This window comes from Bos indicus, chromosome 28, assembly GCF_029378745.1.
Source record: "Bos indicus isolate NIAB-ARS_2022 breed Sahiwal x Tharparkar chromosome 28, NIAB-ARS_B.indTharparkar_mat_pri_1.0, whole genome shotgun sequence".
In the NCBI taxonomy this organism is placed as follows: Eukaryota; Metazoa; Chordata; class Mammalia; order Artiodactyla; family Bovidae; genus Bos; species Bos indicus.
Window position 1 is genome coordinate 17,402,739 of NC_091787.1, and position 22,947 is coordinate 17,425,685.

Here is a 22,947-nt window from a genome sequence, read left to right on the forward strand (position 1 = left end):
ATCTGTGGTTGTTAATAATCTCCCCACAATCTTGAATCCAGCTTATAACTCATGCAGCTCAGCATTTTGGATGATATACTCTGCATATAAGTTAAATAAGCAGAATGACAATATACAGCCTGTTGTACTCCTTTCCCAATTTTGAACCAGTCATTTTTTTCCATGTAAAGTTCTAACTGTTGCTTCTTGACTTGCATACAGGTTTCTCAGGAGACAGATATTCCCATCTCTTTAAGAATTAATGCTTATTTATGAATGCTTAGAGGTAATACTTATTAAGCAAATGCTTAAATGTTTGAATGACTAAATTTATAAATAAAGGGAATACTGAGAAAGCAAAACAAGTGATGGCTGCTGGCATCTACAAGGACCTTTTATATTCATATTTCAGCAGGCCTGGTAACAGGTACAGTTTCTTAGTTGTGTCACTTGAGGAATTGTTACACTGCCATAGCAATTTCAGAAACTTGAGAGACCCAAATTTGAATCTTGCCTCTCCCATTCATTCATCTTTGGAAATTCATTACTTTTTCTGAAACTCAAGATCCTTGTCTATGAAATAGGTTATATCAACCTCATAGGGTGGTTATGAGGAGTAGAGAAGACAATGTTATGGGCTTGATATTGTACTTAAAAAAAGAGAAAAAACTAAGTGGGTTCTAACTCAAACCTTCACATATGTATTTCTCCCCCTTGAAATACCTCTCTCCCTCACTTTTCACCATATCATCTCCTTTTCAAGGTTCATATCAGCTCTATAGGACTGCACAGAAGAACTTTCCTTGTCCTTCCAAGCTTCAATTGGGTCTCCTTGTGCAATTGGGTCTCCTGCTTATCCTAGAGCACTCTTCACTTGTGCTCCATGGGTGTTAAAAGAGTTTCAACATTTATAATTATATGTGTGCATACATGTGTGTGTCAGTGTGTGTCTTGTGGTCATTTGTCTCCCAGCAATTCTAAGTGACATAAGCATAAGACCTGTACCTGACTGTGTCTATCTGCGCATCATGCCCTCAGCTCCTTCCACAGTACCTGGTGCGTGATGGTCCATCCCAAGTATTAAGAGTGATCTCATAAGGTCCAGTTGATTTACAGTTCTGACTTTCTTGACACTCTGTTGCTGGTCTGACTGGAAATCTCCTTTTGAAATAGCATAAATTGATTCTTATCAAAAGTTTTCCTGAAGGAAACATTATTCTGTGCCTGGATGAATTTGATATTTTTTCTACTGTGCAGGATTTAGTATTTCAAGGTGACATTTAGCCATGACATATTATTTTGAAGGTTTACCATATTCCTGATAGTGCATGATCAGAGCAGTTCATTTCTGGAACCAAGGAGAATGTGAATCCTAAAAATTAAAAACTAAGCCTGATCCTACCTTTTTCTGTATAATGAACCAAACTGCATACCCTTTCTTAGGGGCTTCAGATCATTTTACTCTAGTTTTCATGTCTTAATTGTATTGAAAGTAAGTAGAAGCCAACCATAAGCCCTAATATCAGAGACGGGTCTAGCCATCTCAGAAATAAATGAAATCAGGTTTCTTGATGATTGTTTATAAAAAATAAGTTACACCAATCATAGACTGACAAAAACTGATAAATATATGAGTAAATGATTAAGATACATCCAAGTGGGATATTTTTACAAAATTGCTATTACCCTATTACTAATGAGCCATCTGCCCTTGGAAACTCAGATTTATTACAATTCTAATTATCATTACCTTATCACAATACAGAATATGCCCAACATCAATACTTTAATGCCAAACTGCTTTCCTTTTGGTCAGCTATTTTTTCTAAATTTACCTTCCTAAAGATAATTTTTCTCCACAGAAATTTTCGTTTGTTTGTTTATTCACAGCCCTTAGCCAGTATGCCAGTTCTCCCTAAATATACAGCAGGAACACCATCCTTATTTTCCTTTATTTGTTATGTACTTACTTGTTGACTAATATGTTTGCAGGTCTTGCTACATGCTAGACACTACTCTGAGCTCTTAAAGAACTATACTCATTGTTTTATTTTCAGTTCACTTCTTCCAAAAATAAAATATTATTTAGCTTACAAAGTTGTCATTTCAACATGACATAATGTTTTTCACAAAATGATTGTGTCATGACATTTAGCAATTTAGCTCTGCAGTGGATTATATTTATTTCAATTCACCATTAGTCTAAAAATAAGATTCCATTTTCCTCTTCCCCAAAATGGTATGTATTATTGTTTTCTTATTGAAAAAGTAACATTTGTTCATTTTAGAAATGTATAACAATAGAAATAAGTAAATGGAAGAAAATTAACCATAATATCACCTAATACCCTGCATAGCTTTTCTCTCTGCATACAATAAGGATTCTAATCTTCAAATTATATGCATAAATCTGAAGATAGATAATATTTAAATGAAGCAAAAATAATGTTCCAAATTACTCTGAGGTGAACTGCGATTTATTTTGTATTTCAGTTCTCAGTATTTCCTACTCTACAAAGGCAGAGTGGAATTGTCAGGATATACTAGACCCAAGTTTCAAAATCTCATGTTAAACTGCCTCAAGGGTCCTCAAAATTTCTGGAGCACTTTTTAATAAAACGTTTATTTTCAAGGAAATTAAAAAACTAGGTCAAGATATCCTTTCATGCACCCCTAAATCCTATCTAACAACTTAAGGACTGTCCTCCTTACATGTAGACTGGTTTCTTGAAGTGGGCCTTAACATCCAGGGTTTGCATCTGGGCTGCTCAGGAGGCCTCCCTGTTAGCACAGAGGGAGAGGGCAACCGATAGGATGGCCTCTAGCTACCATCTGTCTCTCTGCCACCCCTCAGAATGCACCGAGTGCTCCTGCAGAACACACAGCCCCCGGATGCCTAGGAAGCCTCTTATCTGCACCTCCCACCTAGAGCCCTTTGCCTGTGTCTGCCCATGAGAGGAAGGAGTTGAGGGGAGGAGGAGAGGCCACAACCAAATGGCCATAAGCTGGTGAGAATGCCCCACAAATGGAGATCTGAATACGAAATGTGTATGTTTCAATAGGTACCAAGACCACGTGATGGGTTTGTTTTGTCCATGATCTTTAGCGGGGAGGTGGCTCAAACGGTCAAAAACTGCTTGGAATGCAGGAGACGCGGGTTCAATCCCCAGGTCAGGAAGATCCCCTTGGAGAAGGGAATGACAACCCGCTCCAGTTTTCTTGCCTGGAGAATCTCATGGACAGAAGAACCTGGTAGGCTATAGTCCATAGGGTTGCAAAGAGACGCAACTGAGCAAGAAAACAACAGACTAATAATGAGAACAAAAAAGACAGGATTTCAAATAAGTCAGGAATACCTATTGTAATGGAATTTTTAAGCGTTTGAAAAATGCCCACATTTAGGTTTTATAAAAAGGAGAATACTTGTGAAGGTGAATACTAGCACTCTTAATTAGAGCTTTTGTGGTTTGTTGTTGCTGACTTTTGTTTTTTAATTTTTTTTTTTTTAAGTTTATTTGGCTGTGCTGAGTCTTAGTTGTGGCATGTGAGGTCTTCCATCTTCATTGAGGCCATGTGAAATCTTTAGTTGTGGCACACGGGATCTTTAGTTGCGCCATGGGAACTCTTAGTTGAGCCACGGGGGATCTAGTTCCTTACCCAAGGATCAAACTCAGCCTCCCTGCGTTGGAAGTGAGGAGGCTTAGCCACTGGACCACCAGGGAAGACCATGAATGTTTTCTTTCATAAGGGAATATTCTTAAACTATAATATCAACCACCAGCAAAATTAATATTATATACTTCACTTAAAAATTTCCAAGTGGATATCTAAGGCAAGAACAAACTCTATTAAAATTGAAGTTGCTCACATTCAAAGCTCGGAAAATGCCTCACAATGACTAAATGAGCTGCTGCTGCTAAGTCACTTCAGTTGTGTCCGACTCTCTGCGACCCCATAGACGGCAGCCCACCAGGCTTCCCTGTCTATGGGATTTTCCAAGTTAGAGTACTGGAGTGGGGTGCCATTGCCTTCTCTGACTAAATGAGCTATAGGGACAAAATATGCATATGCATTTACGATCTACATTACTATTTTTTCTCATAAAAATTCTGATCCCGAGAACATCATGACCTCTTCCTAAATGAACTGGTTCCAGCTGAAACCCTAACTATCGCCACCATTCCCTCAACCTAAAAAGCCCTTCTCTCTTTTCTTCTCTTCACTCTTGTAAAACCACCAGCCACTTCAAAGGCCAGGACCTAAAGCACATATCTGAGAAATTTTCCTTGTCTAACAAGCCTATTGCACAGACTATATCTTTATTCTGCAGCCTTTCTGCTCTTTTGGACTTAATTTGTCGAAAATTATTTGGTACTCAGAGTATTGTTTTGTCTTGTCCTCATATAACTGCATATGTTTTATGTTCCTTCAAGAACACCATCATAGAGCCTAGTATAATAAATGAATGTTTAATGAACAAGTGAACTTAAGTGCTAATGACCAAAGGAATGTTAATGGTCTCTCAGGGGATTCAATGGATTATGGATGTTATTTATGTGAACTTTAATTTATTTCACTCTATAAAAGACAGTGGTGTTTATTTCTGTTCTGTGGAAGAGTTTGGTTGTTCACTTTAGGACCCATGAAGACAGTCTAGAATTTTTCCCCTTTTCTATCTTCTTTTACATATGCTTTGATTTTAGAGGGATGTCTGCTTATGCAAGAGTGTCTCTGAGCTGTGGCCATGTCTAGTCTAAAATTTTATTCTTTTTAAAAAAATACTTAAAGAAAGAAAGAAAAGAAAAAAAAAAGATCCTGCATGCCACAAGTAAGACCCACATATTTATTTGGCTATGTGGGTCTTACTTGCAGCATGCAGGATCTTTTTTTTTTTTTTCTTTCTTTCTTTCTTTCTGTTTTTAAGTTGCAGCATGTGGGATCTTTAGTTAGAGCATGCAAACTCTTCTTAGGAATCTAGTTCCCTGACCAGTGATTAAACACAGGCTCCCTACATTGGGAGCACAGAAGAGTAAAAGTCGCTTAAATTTTCTACATTCTCTTCTAAGCAAAACCATTCTAGTGTTCATTTAGCAAATCACCTGGGATTTACCTACCCAATTTTGGAACACAGAAAATACTTTGACCCTTTCTGTACCAAAGAGAATCCTTGACCCCAAAAATGTCTGTAGTTGTACTGTCTACAGAAAAACCCAGTTTGGTTGCTGAATGTAGAGTACAGCAACTAGGTGATGGAGTTCAATTCTGGCATGGGAGTACTTCTCTGAGTTTGGCTTCCTCATTTGCAAGCAGGAACTAGCACCAGGGCTTTTGTGAGGAGTGAATGAGGGAATCCATTCAATGCAAAAGTCTGGCTCAAGAAAAGTGAGGGTTCACAGATGCTAGGATTGTCTTTATGATTCATTATTGCTAGATCCCCTGGAGAAGGAAATGGCAACCCACTCCGGTGCTGTTGCCTGGAAAATCCCGTGGACGGAGGAGCCTGATAGACTACAGTCCATGGGGTCGCAAAGAGTCAGACACGACTGACGACTTCACTCACTCATTGCTAGTTGTGACCTTTGATGAGTGATCTAGCCTTGCTATGCAGCAGCATCTTCATCTTAAAATGGTAATAAAGATGAAAATGAATTCATCAGGTCATTTTGAGGATTACATGAGATAATGGATAGAAAGCAGGCTTGGAGCAGCATCAGTTCTCCGTATCTCAGTAACTGTTACCATCTCCACGATCAGCATCACCATTATTTTCATCATCCTCCTCATCCCCATTATTAACAGACTGTCAGAAAATGGCACAGCCAATTTATTAACAGGCTTTTCCTAATAATAAAATCCCTTAGAAGAAATGAAGAAATGAAGTAGCTATCATAGTTAACAAAAGAGTCTGAAATGCAGTACTTGGATGAAATCTCAAAAATTACAGAATGTTCTCTGTTTGTTTCCAAGGCAAACCATTCAATATCATAGTAAGCCAAGACTATGCCCCAACCAGCAATGCTAAAGAAGCTGAAGTTGAACGAGTTTATGAAAACCTACAAGACCTGGAATTAACACCCAAAAAATATGACCTTTTCATTATAGGGAACTGGAATGCAAAAGTAGGAAGTCAAGAAATACCTGGAGTAACAGGCAAATTTGGCCTTGGAGTGGACAGTGAAACAGGGCAAAGGCTAATAGAGTTTTGCCAAGAGAACACACTGGTCATAGCAAACACCATCTTCCAACAACACAAGAGAAGACTATACACATGGGCATCACCAGATGGTCAACACCCAAATCAGACTGATTATATTCTGTGCAGCCAAAGATGGAAAAGCTCTATAGCAAAAACAAGACCAGGAGCTGACTATGGCTCAGATCATGAACTCCTTATTGCCAAATTCAGACTTAAATTGAAGAAAGTAGGGAAAACCATTAGACCATTCAGGTATGACCTAAAATATAACTCTTATGATTATACAGTGGAAGTGACAAATAGATTCAAGGGATTAGATCTAATAAACAGAGTGCCTGAAGAACTATGGACGGAAGTTCGTGACATTGTACAGGAGGCAGGGATCAAGACCATCCTCAAGAAAAAGAAATGCAAAGAGGCAAAATGGTTGTCTGAGGAGGCCTTACAAATAGCTGTGAAAAGAAGAGAAGCAAAAAGCAAAGGAGAAAAGGAAAGATATAAGCATCTGAATGCAGAGTTCCAAAGAATAGCAAGGAGAGATAAGAAAGCCCTCCTCAGCAATCAATGCAAAGAAATAGAGGAAAAGAACAGAATGGGAAAGACTAGAGATCTCTTCAAGAAAATTAGAGATACCAAGGGAACATTTCATGCAAAGATGGGCACAATAAAAGACAGAAATGGTATGGACCTAACAGAAGCAGAAAATTTTAAGAAAAGGTGGCAAGAATACACGAAGAACTGTGCCAAAAAGATCTTCAGTACCCAGATAATCATGGTGGTATGATCACTCACCTAGTGTCAGACATCCTGGATTACAAAGTCAATTGGGCCTTAGGAAGTATCACTATGAACAAAGCTAGTGGAGGTGATAGAATTTCAGTTGAGCTATTTCAAAACTTAAAAGATGATGCTGTTAAAGTGCTGCACTCAATATGCCAGCAAATTTGGAATACTCAGCAGTGGCCACAGGAATGGAAAAATTTCAGTTTTCATTCCAATCCCAAAGAAAGGCAATGCTAAAGAATGCTCAAACTACCGCACAATTGCACTCATCTCACAGGCTAGCAAAGTAATGCTCAAAATTCTTCAAGCCAGTCTTCAACTGTACATGAACCATGAACTTCCAGATGTTCAAGCTGGATTTAGAAAAGGTAGAGGAACTAGAGATTAAATTGCCAACTTCCTTTGGATCATCAAAAAAGCAAGAGAGTTCCAGAAAACATCTACTCCTGCTTATTGACTATACCAAAGCTTTTGCTGTGTGAACTGTGGAAAATTCTGAAATAGGTGGGAATACAAGATCACCTGACCTGCCTCTTGAGAAACCTAAATGCAGCTCAGGAAGCAACAGTTAGAACTGGACATGGAACAACAGATTGGTTCCAAATAGGGAAAGGAGTATATCAAGGCTGTGTATTGTCACCCTGCTTGTTTAACTTATATACAGAGTACATCATGAGAAACGCTGGGCTGGATGAAGCACAAACTGGAATCAAGATTGCCGGGAGAAATATCAATAATCTCAGATATGCAGATGACACCACCCTTATGGCAGAAAGTGAAGAAGAACTAAAGAGCCTCTTGATGCAAGTGAAAGAGGAGAGTGAAAAGTTGGCTTAAAGCTCAACATTCAGAAAACTAAGATAATGGCATCTCGTCCCATCATTCATGGCAAATAGATGGGGAAACAGTGGAAACAGTGTCAGACTTTATTTTTCTGAGCTCCAAAATCACTGCAGATGGTGACTGAAGCCATGAAATTAAAAGACACTTGCTCCTTGGAAGAAAAGTTATGACCAACCAAGACAGCATATTAAAAAGCAGAGACATTACTTTGCCGACAAAGGTCCATGTAGTCAAGGCTATGGTTTTTCCAGTAGTCATGTATGGATATGAGAGTTGGACTATGAAGAAAGCTGAGCACCAAAGAATTGATGCTTTTGAACTGTGGTGTTGGAGAAGACTCTTGAGAGTCCCATGGACTGCAAGGAGATCCAACCAGTCCATCCTAAAGGAAATCAGTCCTGAATATTCATTGGAAGGACTGATGCTGAAGCTGAAACTCCAGTACTTTGGCCACCTTATGAGAAGAACTGACTCATTTGAGAAGACCCTGATGCTGGGAAAGATTGATGGAGGGAGGATAAGAGGATGACAGAGGATGGGATGGTTGAATGGCATCACCAACTCAATGGACATGAGTTCGAGTAAACTCTGGGAGTTGGTGATAGACAGGGAGGCCTGGTGTGCTGCAGTCCATGGGGTCACAAAGAGTCGGACATGACTGAGTGACTGAACTGAACTGAACAAGTCCCTTGTGAAACTAAATAAGAAAATATGACTTTTTCTTGAAAATATAGCATAGTGCTAAGTCAAGAGAGCATAAGAGTCTTCTTCCTAAACCATGACTCAGATCCCTGAAAACAAAGTCATTTACTGGTAGCATTCAGTACATGCCTACAAAAATGATGCAATTTTGAGTCACTCTTTTGCATTGGAAAAATCCCTGATGCTGGGAAAGGTTGAGAGCAGGAGGAGAAGAGGGTGACAGATGATGAGTTGTTTGGTTGGCATCACCTACTCAATGGATGTGAGTTTGAGCAAACTCCAGGAGATGGTGAAGGACAGGCAAGCCTGGCATTCTGCAGTCCATGGGGTTGCAAAGAGTCAGACAGGACTGAGTGACTGAACAACAACAGCAAGGCTCAGGATAGAAAATGCCTACACACAAACCACATAAACACGAAGATAATGAGTACTGTAAAACTCCATATGCTGATAAATCCAGGGCACAGTGGAAACTGTTAGTATCATTAACTAAAAAAGTTAAGGAGAGCTATCAGGCAGTCCGTATGAATTCGCTGTTTGGGCAGCAAATGTAAGCAAAGAAATAGTTTATCTCCTGGGAGAATTTCTAGTGCCCATGTTGGCCACATGGAAATCATAGGGTCTCCTTCTTTACACCTGCATTTCATCCTCTCTGATACCCCGTAAGATGGGTGGAAGAGTACTTGTATTCCCCAACTTTCTCTGTGGCATTTTTGTAAGCACTCTTGGTAGAGGGAGATACATACTATCAAATACTACAGAATTACATCTGACAAAGCTCTTCTCTGCTAATCAGAACTTGTTCATGATCAGACTTCATACGATATCCGTCACATCTAGGTTTTTCATTTCTCCCTTTGAACCCTCTAAATATTGTACAGTTGAGTAATCAAAACATTTCATTGAGGTTTTTTTTTACAGAATTGAATTGAATTTGCAATGAAATTAGGACAGAATCTCTTTTGATTCCTAATTTATCTTTCCTGTGTTTAGTTGGAGGCCACCCAGACATTTTCTAACATATGATGCTTCAAATGAGATATGGTAACAGTTACACACTAGTGTGTATAAAATAGGTAAACTATAAGGGCCTATTATATAGCACAGGGAACTATATTCAATATCTTGTAATAACCTATACTGGGAAAGAATCTGAAAAGACTATATATAGTCATATATATATATACATATATATGATCCTTCTCTCTCTCTCTCTCTCTACATATATATATATATAGTCTTTCTGTAGTGATTCAGTTATACATATTTATAACTGAATTATGTGTTGTACACCTAAAACATTATAAATCAACTATGCTTCCATTTTTTTAATAAAATGAGATATGGTGAAATATAAAATTTATTAGGAATTTTTCACCTAGATGAATGGGACATGATGAGAAGAGACAATGAAGAGTCAAAGAGAAAGTCAGTACTTCTCTGTCTTCTGGGAGGGTGTCAGCAGTGACCCAGGACACGCTTAGCTCTTCCTTCTCTCAGTCCTTTTTTTGCCTCCCAGGCTCTTCCCATGCCTGACTCCTCTCTCTAACAGACTCGGCTCCCAGATCGCCTCCCAGCAAGACATCTCACTTCCCACTCAGTAGAACCTCCCCAAGTCCTCCATCCATCTATAACCCAGCCCATTTAGCCCTTCACTGTTCTGCTCACTCACCTGTTTACTTGCTTATTGCTATTTACCAGCACATCTGCTTTTTTTCCTTCCCATTTCTCTAGGTATAGTTGACACACAGCACTGTATGAGTTTAAGGTATACAGCATAATTATTTGACTTATATACATCATGAAATAATGACCACAGTAAGTTTAGTGAACACCCATCATCTCATATAGATACAAAATAAAAGCAATAGGAAAAAAATATTTTTCCTTACGATGAGAACTCTTTAAGATTTACTCTCAGCCACATCCACCTGGGGCTTCCTACATAGTGCTAGTGGCTAAGAACCTGCTGGCCAATGCAGGGGCCGTAAGAGACACGAGTTCAAGTTCAGTCCCTGAGTCAGGAAGATCCCTTGGCAGAGGGGAGGCCATGGCAACCCACTCCAGTATTCTTGCCTGGAGAATGCCATGGACAGGGGAGCCTGGCAGGCTATAATTCATAGGGGCACACAGAGTCAGACACAAGAGAAACAATTATCACTCATGCACAGTAGCACACGTGCGTGCAGTTTCATATGTAACATACGGCAGTGTTAACTGTTTCAGTCATGTTGTACATCACACCCCCCATACTTATTTGTCTCATAACTGAAAGTCTGTACCTTTTGACCATCTTCATCCAATTCCCCCTCAGCACACCTGTTTATTATTTATTTCTTTATTTTCTGAGTCCTCTGACTAAAACATGAGTTCTTTTAGGGCAGGATTTTACCTGTTTTATTCACCTCCACTTTCGTGTCACTAAAAAGAATATCTAACACGTTTGAGATGTACCAGGCATTTTTGCTGAGTGAAGAATAAGAAGGCTCTGTGCTTCCTCCAGAGAAAAGTGCTCTTTCCCCATCCTCACTTCCCTCAGGATGTTCATTACCTACCCAGCCTTGCCACTTCTCTCTCACCCATTTTTCCTGCTCCAGTTCAAATGCTGTGAAGTCCCCTCCCCCTCCCTACACACCACAACCCCCACCCCGCCTCCTTCCCCCACGCCAACCACCACCCCTGCTATCACGCCTCCTCACATCCTATCTCTGCGAATTTGTTAGTGTATTAATATCCTTGCTCTTCCAATCGCCAACTCAGTGATCTCAAGTAAAATGATTTAACAGCTTTGTGTCTCAGCTTCCTCATCTCAAAATGGGAGAAAACAGAAACAGAAAATAACTATAGCCACTGTCAAGATCACGTGGGAAATTCTGTAAAACACTCGAAAAAGCCTGAACATCACTAAATGCTAAATATTCATAATAATTCTTATCCCCACATATTTGAACGCATCACTGAACTGCTACCTTTTATTTTAAAACCTCAAATGTGTTTGCTTTCTGTTTCTTCACATAGTATCTAGCGTGTCATGCCCACTTATTAAGCAAGTGAACAAAAGTGGTTGTCTGATTCAACTTAATAAAGGGAAACAGAAATAATGAAGTAACCAAGTCAGTAAGATATTTTGTTCACTCAAAGATATGTACCTTGTATTCTTGAAATTTTGATGAAGAAAGATCGGTGCTTAAAATTCTGTACTTTCAGCAAGAAATTAAACTTAGATTTTGACATATTCTCAGATACTGTCTGCTTGAAAGTGAACAGGCTTCAAATTTGTCAAAGTCTTGGTCACTTCTTTTCTCTCATGAACAATGTTTTATCAGTATTAGCTGGAAAGGAACTGGAAACCTTGTCTTCTATTGGACTCTATCCTAAATGATAATTCACGGGGCTTCCTAGGTCGCACTCATGGTGAAGAACCCGCCTGCCAATGCAGGCAATATGAGAGATGCAGTTCGATCCCTGGGTCAGGAAGATCGCCTGGTGGAGGGCATGGCATGTCACTCCAGTATTCTTGCCTGGAGAATCCCATGGACAGAGGAGCCTGGCAGGCTACTGTCCATAGCGTTGCAAAGAGTCAGACACCACTGAAGCGACTTAGCACACAGGCATGCAAATGGTAATTCACAGATCCTTTTGATTGTTGTCCAGACAATAGAAAATAAAATCAAGAAAAAAATTAAGCAATAATCAAACTTAGAGAATGAACTTATGGTTGTGGGGGAGATGGGGGAAGAATGAGGGGGAAGGAATAGTTCAGGAGTTTGGGATGGACATACACACACTGCTATATTTAAAATGGATAACCAAAACAGGGAACTCTGCTCAGAGTTATGTGGCAGTCTGGATGGGAGGGGAGTTTGGGGGAAAATGGATACATGTATATGTAAGGCTGAGTCCCTTTGCTGTCCACCTGAAGCTGTCACAACATTCTTAATTGGTTATACTACAATATAAAATGAAAAGTTTTTAAAAAATAAAGCATTGATACTAATTTTTATCTTAAATGAATGTAAGTGAATAGCAGATGAAATTAATAAATACTAGGGGAAAAGAACCAAATTCCACCAGCACACATTTCTTGGACTTCATGAGGAATGTGTCACTGGCTTCCCTTCTTTATCCTATATGATCCCAACAAATTAAGCTTTTCCAACTGGCAAGTTCTTACTGCTGATGTAATGTTGCCTGTCCCTGGACAGCTGATCTCAGCAGCTCTAGTTCCATTTTTCCTTTCCAAAGAATAGCTAAAGAAACATTCTTTGGATAAGTGTAATATGTTTGCTACATTACAAGAAATTTTGTTCACATTTTCCTCTATAGCTCTGTTTATTGCCCCATTATTTCTATCGATTTGATTTATTTGGGGCCAGGTGCAAATTTTAATAAAAAGAAAAAAGTTCAGACCAGCCCAGAGCAGTCTAAAGGAGGCTTATAGATCTAATGTTCCAGAAAAGACACTTTCATTTCATGTATGCACGGAGTTTAATCCACCGTTCAGACCTCGATTGATGGATTGATTTTTAATATGAGAGGGTTTTCCCTCTTCCTCCTCCTCCTTTCTCTTCTCCTTTTTTTCTCCTCTCATTCTCTCCCTCCTCCTCCCTGCCAGCCTCCCTCCCCTCCACCTCCCTCTTCTTGACTAGTAAATAGATAATGTATTTAAATGATACAAAGGATAATTCTTTGATAAGTTTGTTTTTAAAGAAACTGAGGCAATAATATATACAACGCTGTTACTTTATCCTGACAGTGTATCATGGACATTCCTCAAAGTCAATACTAAAACCTACCACATTATTTTCAATACCAGCAAAATATTCTATAGTGTGGGTAGGCACAATTTTTCAACCAATCTCTAGATGAATGGTCAGGTCGCTTTCAGCTTTATTTTCCACTATCAAGATGAAATTTAGTATTTTTTAATGTATGTCTTTATATTCAGGTACTTTTGGTTCTATAGGGCAGAATAAAAAATGTAAGACAAATGGATTAAAAGATAACATATATATTTATATAGATCTCTATAGTAACATTTTCATAGAGGTATAGATACTGCCATAACTTTGTCTTTTAAAATATCATTTTAACATTCCATTTTCTGATTTTTTCCCTGAAATTCATGAAAGAACATTGTGTGAGCTTTGTCCACCATGCAAATGATCATATTTATAGACTCAGTTGTAGTTGATAGCATCAGTAGAACAAAGTTTTACTAATCACATTTGTATTTAGATCATTTTACAAAGATTCCTTTGTTCCTGAATTTGTATAATAAACCAAGTCTATCAAGGTGTTTTTTTTCTTTTTTTTTTTGCTTATTCTCAAATATAGTCTAGATATTGAGTCCGCATTTTTTTTTTTTTTTTTTTTTACTGCTATATACAAGGTGGTTCAGATGGTAAAGAACCCTCCTGTAATTCAGGAGACCAGGGTTTGATCCCTGGTTTGGGAAGATCCCTGGAGAAGGAAATGGCAACCCACTCCAGTATTCTTGCCTGGAGAATCCCATGGCCAGAGGAGCCTGGTGGGCTCTAGTCCATGGGGTTGCAAAGAGTTGAACATGACTGAGTGACAAACACTTTCACTTTACGCACTTTTGCTATAATATAAAATATACATCGTGGGCCTATTATGAAATAAAGGTGAGAATTGTTTTCTACTTTTTGGCTCTGAACTAATGGTTTATTGGCTAACTTCTCAGAGTTTTTTAACTTGAAAATGTGTCCACTTGACATAGAATAATTTTTAATAAGAAAAAGTCTAGGATCTCGAAAAGACCATCTCTTTTGTATTCACTGACCATCAACATGTATCATTTCATCTAATTCATAATAACCTATAGATAAGGGAACTGAGACTGGAAAAGGTTAAGTAACTTGTTCAATGCCTCACAGCAAGTAAGTAGCAAAACCCAGATTTTACTCCATTATCTGATTTTGAGTCCATCCTCTTTACACAAACATGCCCCTAGTTTCCTGTTTAACTTGACACATTGACCATCACCTGTTTCGGTCCCAACCTTTTTTCTTTTCTTAGTTTTAAGTTACACGTCCATCTTAGCAGCCAGTGGTCAATGGTGAAGGTGCCATCGACTAGAGTATTTGTACATAACTGGCATGCAATTTTGACTTAATGAACTGAGCCCTCTTGTCCACTCTTGGAGAAGAAAGAGGATGTTTCAGGGCCAGTTAAGCTCATCCTTCTGAGGCTGACATTTTTCCCAGATGATGGCTGCTGGTAGGACTACTTTCCATGGAACATCTATCAGCCTCAGTCTTCATCCTCCTGTTACTGAAGATCTTTTCTACCCCAGCATGTTAAAGCTACTCAGTAAACACTAAATCAGTCTCATGTGAAATGCTTGCTAGATGAACACTTTTCTCCCTTTTGTTTCTTTAACCCTAAGGCGTATCTGGGAAACTAATACCATTTATCTTTGAGACTTCCAAAAGACACGCTGAAAAGTACCTCAGATCTCTCCTATTTAATAAGCTGTTAATGAGGGGAGGGTTAGTGACATGGTTCTAGTCCTTATTGTATTAAATTAAGGTTCTACTTGAATAACTTCTTCACTGATAATTCTAGAAATTTTTCACCAGTGGAGAATTTAAGGAAGAGTTTCTTTATTTTAAGAGCCAACACATTCTCTCCCTTGGATGGTCGTGAAATACACAGCCTGTTATAGTTTAATATGTAAAATCGTCAAAAGGATTTTTTTTTTTACTTAATATGCCACCATGTATATAATTCTTGAATTGGGTAATAGTATTTTCCTCTTTCTCATAGCAGTAGGTATTTTTTTTTAATATGGACATACATGAAAACACATTGTTTTTTTTTAAAAAATAATACAGGAAGAGGACTAACTCAGATAAGTTTGGGATGAAAATCTTGGAGTAGAGCGATAGAGATAGATGGTCTTGTAAATGGCAGGAAATCTTTCTCTCAATTCTTTGATTGCCATCCAAGTCTTTGGGGAGGAAATAAAGCATCAGACAGAACCCGTAGTATGGCACGTTGAGTTTAAGGCTGAATCACTGCCTGCTAGTCCCTTCCCCAGCATCACAACCCCTCTTTGACAAGATGGACTGACCATTAACCAAGGCTGTGAAGCAAGCCCGGAGGATACCTGAAGCTGATGCCAAGCCAGGGCGCCCTGGGCGCCAAGCGAAGCGGCTAAAACCACAGACGTGCTGCGAGTGACTTCTCGCCCCTGGACGCTGCCCGATGCGCACAAGCTCTCACACAAGTCTGCCCAGAGAAGGGCATTCCCATAGCTGCACGCACCCAGGCTAAACTGTGCACACTCACACCCCAAAATCAGAACGCAGAGGGTCTGACACCCCTGATGCGCTTTCCGCAGAGCAAGCAAGCGCTTCCCTTCTTTTTCCCGTCTTCCAAGTTGCCAACCCTGGGACTGGGTGGCACGTGGGTGCGACTCGAGCCTTCCCCGTGTTGCCCTGGGACCCTGGGGGCACTCCCGCGTGCCCAAGAGAAGCCCAAACAACCCGCGCTGCCTCGACGTTCCCAAAGAGGACAAAGGGGGTCCGCATCCCAGTAAAGAATCGGCAGCCTGCAAGGAGAGGGGCCCCAGGGCCGGCCGAGAGTGCCCCCGGGGAGCGTCCCAGGGACTCGGAGCGCCCTCCCTCTCCCGGGGTGCGCTCACCATTTGTAGCCTCTGCCGCGCTTGAATTTGAGGGTCAGCGCCGTTTCCAGAAAGAGCAAGAGATTAAGCAGCGCCAGCAACCAGTACCACGGCTCCTTCTTCACCACGGTCACTCGCCAGACTCCAACCAGCGAGTGCAGCACGAAGAGGAGCCGGGTGGCCAGAGCGTTGAGCAGGACCAGTCCCTCCATGCCGCCCGGCTGCGTGCGCTCTGCCCGCGCCCCGCCGACCCGGCCCGGAGGAGCCGGAGCCGGAGCCGGGGGCGGAACGTGACAGCTCCGAGACCTGCGGCGGCTGCAGTCCTCTCACCCTCCCAGAACAGGAGAGAGCCGCGCCCCTCCCCCAAACTTCCTGAGAACTCTCCAAAGAGAGGAGATGCTAGCCCCAGCTTTCCAGGCTTTCTGGGGAGTATGGGGCTGCCCTGCTCCGGCTCCCAGGCATTGTTCTGCTTTTGTCCATCTTCCCTCCCAATCCCTGAGGGTCCTCTTTCCATCCCTGCCTGACCCTCCACCCTTCAGGCTTCCGTGGGGTCACCGAGAACTTCCCCCATTGGAAAGAGGAGGGAGGTGCACAAAAGGGCGTGAGGCTGCACACCAGGAAAGGGGAAGGGGCGCACACGGGGAATATCCCTTACTTTTCCACTGAAGTACTTTCATTCACTCACATGTTGTATAGGAACCGGGTCTCCTGATGATTCTAAGATGGGATGCAGGAGAGCCAGAGAATCTGCTGTCCAGGCAGACATACAGATCCAGCCCAATTTGAAGAATTAAAACTTCCCTGGGCTAGAGGAAATGAGGCGGACTAGGATTTTTCACAGAGCTCTCAGTACCTCACTTAGCAAGATAGGTAGCTGGGGTTAGCTCTACTTTTGGGACAGGTATTATTAAAGCAAAGGGATATTCTTTATTATGTCTCCCCAACCCTCACCCACTACCCTGACTATTTATTTCCTAAAGGAAATAGAGTGGCAAAACAGGAAGGCAGGGGGACAGTGCAGAGGAGATAAAAGATAAAGCCAGGCTTAGATTGGAAGGAGAAATTCATGGAGTGGGGAACTGTACCCTTGACATCAATGACTAATGAGGTACACTGCCTTTTCAGCATCCAAGGCAAAGAGGAAACTGGAGTCAGGGTTTTCCAAAACACCTCCATGATTTTTGTTTCCTTGTTTGGTCTCCTACCACCTGTACCACTATTTACTTAACATTTTTTCCTTAAATGAACTCAAATTTTTACTGAAATAATGTTTAAAGGAAACTTTCTATCACTTGTAAATGGAAGTGTAGTAGGCTACAAATGGGAGGTAATTGCAAAAATAAATAAGATAAAATGAAGCTAACTTACTGAGATCTGGTAGAGATTAACTATTACCTTCCAAGGCTCTGTGCCTCAGCTTCCCTCTTTCTGGGAAAATAAAAACATGCTGCTGCTGCTGCTGCTAAGTGCTGGGAAAGATTGAAGGCAGGAGGAGAAGGGGACAACAGAGGATGAGATGGCTGGATGGCATCACTGACTCAATGGACATGAGTTTGAGTAAATTCCAGGAGTTGGCGATGGACAGGGAGGCCTGGCGTGCTGCAGTTCACGGGGTCGCAAAGAGTCGGACCCGACTGAGCAAGTGAACTGAACTGAGTCCTGTTACTACCAAGCAGGAATACTCTCTTGCCCACATTAGTAAAATTAAAAAGTATAACTCAAAGAGAATATTTCTTGGTTAGGTTTATTCAACTGAAAGTCACCCCATAGCTTTCTTAAAATTAGGTTGAAATTTCTAAAGTATGTGATTACTGTCTTCATTAGGTGAGAAAAAGATCCAACTGCTTAAAAGAAGTTCACTTATTTCTGGTAATATGATTAGGGAGATTTCTTTTGTTCCTGTGGGTCTACACTCTCGCAAATCTTAGAGGAAACCCAGTAGTGATATCCTGGAGCTGTTTCTTATGTGCCCTTCAGTGTAGGCTGATGGCACTGTGACCAGCGACTGTACAGGAGTGATGATGAGAGCACATAGAGCATACAGTGGGAGGTAGCAGGGTATGGACACAGGAGCCCTAGCCCTGAGTCAGCTGGCTGTCAGCTAACCCTAACCCTAACCCTAAAGAAAGTCAGCTGGACTCCTGGCTCAGCCACTTAGTTGCACTGTAATCTTTGTGCCTCAGTTTCCTCACCTGTAAATGGGGTATGAAGCCTCTTGACTCATGGGGCCATTGTGGGTATACAATGAGTTAATACAGGGGTCCCCAGACTCCAGGATCTAATGCCTGTTGATCTGAGGTTGAACTGATGTCATAATAATAGAAATAAAGTGCACAACAAATGCAGTGCCCTTGAATCATCCTGAAACCACCCTCCCTCCCACCTGGTCTGTGGAAAAATTGTCTCCATGAAACCAGTCCCCAGTGCTAAAAAGTTTGGGGACCACGGAATTAATTCACGTAAAGCACCTGGCACATCGTAAGAGCCTGGTCAACCTTGGGAGTTACTGCCTGGATCAGGATAGTTAGTCCAGGGGAACTGCTCTTTGAAGATCTGTGACAAGTAATAATAAACGTGGAGAGAAAAATGTGACATTCCTAAGACCTGTCAAAATCCTCTAGTCCAACACCACCAGGAACACATCTGTTGCTGAACAAATTGGTTTTATTACTATTTTAGGGACGGAGTACACACTCCATGGAGAACTGTGGGGCATCTCACTAAGAAGTTGTTAGAGAGGTTGGAAAAGACTTACTAGAAAGGACTGGTCTTGTGTTAGGTGATTTTAAAGAGGGCTGAAAAAGGCACGGCTTTACTCTAAATCGGATGCTATCAGGAAGTTGGATTAATAATTCTAAGGTTGGGTATCTTAATAAAGCTAATTTACATCAGTGGGGAATGTTTGGTTTTTTTGTGTGTGTGGTTTGAACAATGTTAATGTTTTGTCTGTGTTCAGACACGATTGCAGAGTGATCCACTTTTTGTCTCATCCATCATGCTCACAGAGATCTCGCTTGATATTCTGTGAAATGTTTCTTCACCAGGAGGACACCAAGGCCTGACTACAGTGACAGACTGGTTGCCTCCTTTTGGAAGCTGCTTTTCTCTTTCTCAGGCCTCCTAGGTGATGCCATCCAACCATCTCATCTTCTGTCATCCCCTTCTCCTGCTTTTAATCTTTCCTTGTATCAGGGTCTTTTCCAATGAGTCAGTTCTTCACATCAGGTGACCAAAGTATTAGAGTTTCAGCTTTAGCATCAGTCCTTCTAATGAATATTCAGGACTGATTTCTTTCAGGATTGACCGGTTGAATCTCTTTGCAGTCCAAGGGACTCTCAAGAGTCTTCTCCAACACGACAGTCCAAAAGCATCATTTCTTCGGCACTCAGCTTTCTTTATAGTACAACTCTCACATGCATACATGACTACCAGAAAAACCATAGCTTTGACTACAGGGACCTTTGTTGGCAAAGTAATGTCTCGGCTTTTTAATATGCCATCTAGGTTGGTCATAACTTTTCTTCCAAGGAGCAAGTGTCTTTTAATTTCATGGCTGCAAGTCACCATCTGCAGTGATGTTGGAGCCCCCCAAAATAAAATTTCGCACTATTTCCATTGTTTCCCCATCTATTTGCCATGAAATGATGGGACTGGATGCTATGATCTTAGTTTTTTGAATGTTGAGCTTTAAGCCAACTTTTTCACTCTCCTCTTTCACCTTCATTAAGAGGCTCTTTAGCTCCTCTTCGCCATAAGGGTGGTATCATCTGCATATATGAGGTTATTGATATTTTTCCCAGAAATCTTTTTTTTTCTCCCAGCAATCTTGATTCCAGCTTGTGCTTCATCCAGCCCAGAATTTCACATGATGTACTTTGCATATACGGAGAAGGCAATGGCACCCCACTCCAGTACTCTTGCCTGGAAAATCCCATGGACCGAGGAGCCTGGTAGGCTGCAGTCCATGGGGTCGCTAAGAGTCGGACACGACTGAGTGACTTCACTTTTAATTTTCACTTTCCTGCATTGGAGAAGGAAATGGCAACCCACTTCAGTGTTCTTGCCTGGAGAATCCTAGGGACGGGGGAGCCTGGTGGGCTGCCGTCTATGGGGTCGCACAGAGTCGGACACGACTGAAGTGACTTAGCAGCAGCACTTTGCATATAAGTTAAATAAGCAGGGTGACAATATACAGCCCTGACATAATCCTTTCCCAATTTGGAACCAGTTTAGTTCTTATTTTTTTATCCTTTAAAAAAGCATCCTTCTTGCTTCTTTCTGGGCAAGGCAGTTTGAACAGGAGATGAAGGAGGCATGGCAGGCATGTTGACTGGCACACCTAGTACCATCTAGCTCTGGGGATGACCCATAAAAACCCTACACCTGCAGTGTAGAGTTGTCCCTACCTGATACTATCCAAATATCATGCAATTATGGACCCACTTATGGCCTGTCAATAGCGATGCATACCAAAGTCATGTCTACACCCAGAGCCACCCAAGTTGCAGGCTGGTCTCACAAGTCACAACCTCCTTTTAATATTCATTTCTCCCTTAGCCCCATTTTGATCCTATTCAGACAGCACTTTAATGCACACAGTAGCAGTGATGTCAGAGTAAGGAGGGTTTCCCTGAGCCTCTGAGAGCTGGTGCTTAACGTATCTCATTCAGGCCTTGATAGAGCTGTCTTTACCCCATCTCCCAGCCCTGGTTAATGCAAAGATCCACATCCACTCCCAAGGATGCTCTGATTCCTTTACACCCTTTCTGGGAGTCTCCCTCAGCCCACCCCCATCTTTCTTTAAAGAACATTTCTCAGATTTTAGCTGGGGATCATTGATGACCCTAGGTAAGGAGTAGAGATGGTCCCCAATATAGAAAGTCTGAATATAGTTACTGAATAAATATCTCACACATAACTGTTCTTTGTACTTGCTGATGTGACTTAAACTTCTTAGGTGTTCTCATAGAAAGAACCATGCTCACCTCTGTTCTCTTAGACTGTTTTCTTTTACTCTGGTATCTCCATTGACCCCCTCCAACTGAATTCTATCCTGAAACTCCTCAAAATGTCCAGTCCATAATGCTTTCTAGCAGTGTTTTAATTGCATCCTTTCTGGCTTTAAAAATATTTTCTATTATTTCAGAGGTGAAGTCCTAGCTCTTACTTCATGAACTTTAACTAGGAAACTCACCGATTTATTTGCTCTTCTGAAACGTATGGATTAAATGGGAACTTTGCAGCTATTGCACATTATGTATAATAGTAGAGGAAACACAGAGCTTTGCTAAGTTAGTAATAACCATAATAATTACTCTTCTTAAAAAAAGTAAAAGTCACTGGTAATTGTCAATCTTCAGACACTTTAAAAGCTAGCAGGAAAGAAGAATCTGAAGTGTAGGAAAAGGGTCTGGAATGAGGCTGCCTTCAAGTTGCTGTCTTCAAGCCTTGGCACCATCTCTTAAGTGATTGTTGGTAAGTTATCTATTCTCTTTGAGCCTTGTTTTTTCATTTATAAGATAAGAATAATGATAATACCTTCATCTATTAAGAGGGTTAAATTGATTGATATTTCTAAAGTGCTAAGAAAAATGCCCCAAATATATCAGGCACTCAGTAAATATTTGTTGAATAAATCAATTAAAATATGAATGAGGGCTGAATAAACAACACCCCAAAACAGAAACATATTATTCCCCATCTGGTATCATAGCTGAGTCATCTCCTAAGGCCAGCTGGTTGTAAATGCTGGGGTAAACACCAAAGTAGTCAGTGTCACTGGTATGAGCTCAATGCTTCATTCTGTCACATGAAAGGAGATCAGATCCATGGAAACATGGCATGATTGATGATAAGTAAGTCTAAAAATGCTGGTGGTTTTACTACCCTGAATAGTGTGAGACTCATCCTTTAGGATAGCTAAATAATTAAGATTTTGGCTTGGGAGTCATGCAGCTTGGGTTTGAGTCACCATTCCTGTCAGGGGCTGAATTATGTCCTCCCAATATCCATGTTAAAGTCCCAATCCCTAGTTGTTGTTCAGTCACTCAGCCATGTCTGTTTCTTTGCAACCCCATGGGCTACAGCATGCCAGTCTTCTCTGTTCTTCACCATCTCCTGGAGTTTGCTCAAACTCATGTCCATTGAGTCAGTGATGCCATGCAGCCGTCTCATTTTCTGTCATCCCCTTCTTCTCCTGCCTTCAATCTTTCTCAGCTTCAGGGTCTTTTCTAATGAGTCAGTTCTTTGCATCAGATGGCCAAAGTATTGGAGTTTTAGCTTCAACATCCGTCCTTCCAATGAATATTCAGGGTTGATTTCCTTTAGGATTGACTGGTTAGATCTCTTTGCAGTCCAAGGGACTCTCAAGAGTCCTCTCCAACACCACAGTTCAAAAGCATCAATTCTTCGGCGCTCAGCCTTCCTTATGTTCCAACTCTCACATCCATACAATCCCTTTGTAGTATAACTCAAAATGTACCTGGATTTCAAGACAAGGTCTTTAAAGCAATGATTAAATTAAAATATATCCATTCAGACAGGTTCTAATTCAGTTTGACTGGTGTCCTTATAAAAAGAGGAAATTTAGGTGCACAGAGACAACTGGGACGCGTATGCACAGAGGAAAGACCGTGTGAGAATTCAGTGAGGAGGTGGCCGTCTGCAAGCCAAGGAGAGAGACCTCAGACAGAAACAGACCTGCCAACATCTTGATCCCTCTGTGAACTGGGACTGTGAGAAAGTAAGTATCTGTTCTTGAAGCCACTCATTCTATGTATTTTATTATGGCAGC

The 22,947-nt window shown here is 41.0% G+C and overlaps 1 protein-coding gene across 2 annotated transcripts in view; it reads right to left on the bottom strand.

Annotated features, from left to right (window-relative positions):
• TMEM26 (transmembrane protein 26) overlaps positions 1–16,724 on the bottom strand; it is a 64,136-nt gene extending 47,412 nt beyond the window's left edge. The window contains exon 1 of one of the 2 annotated variants that reach the window (XM_070782151.1): positions 16,176–16,724. In XM_070782151.1, coding sequence (XP_070638252.1) covers positions 16,176–16,366 — 191 coding nt within the window. In that variant the 5' untranslated portion in view covers positions 16,367–16,724. The remainder of the gene's footprint in view (positions 1–16,175) is intronic. The other variant, XM_019954188.2, reaches the window with a different exon arrangement.
• Positions 16,725–22,947: the final 6,223 nt, after the last annotated feature.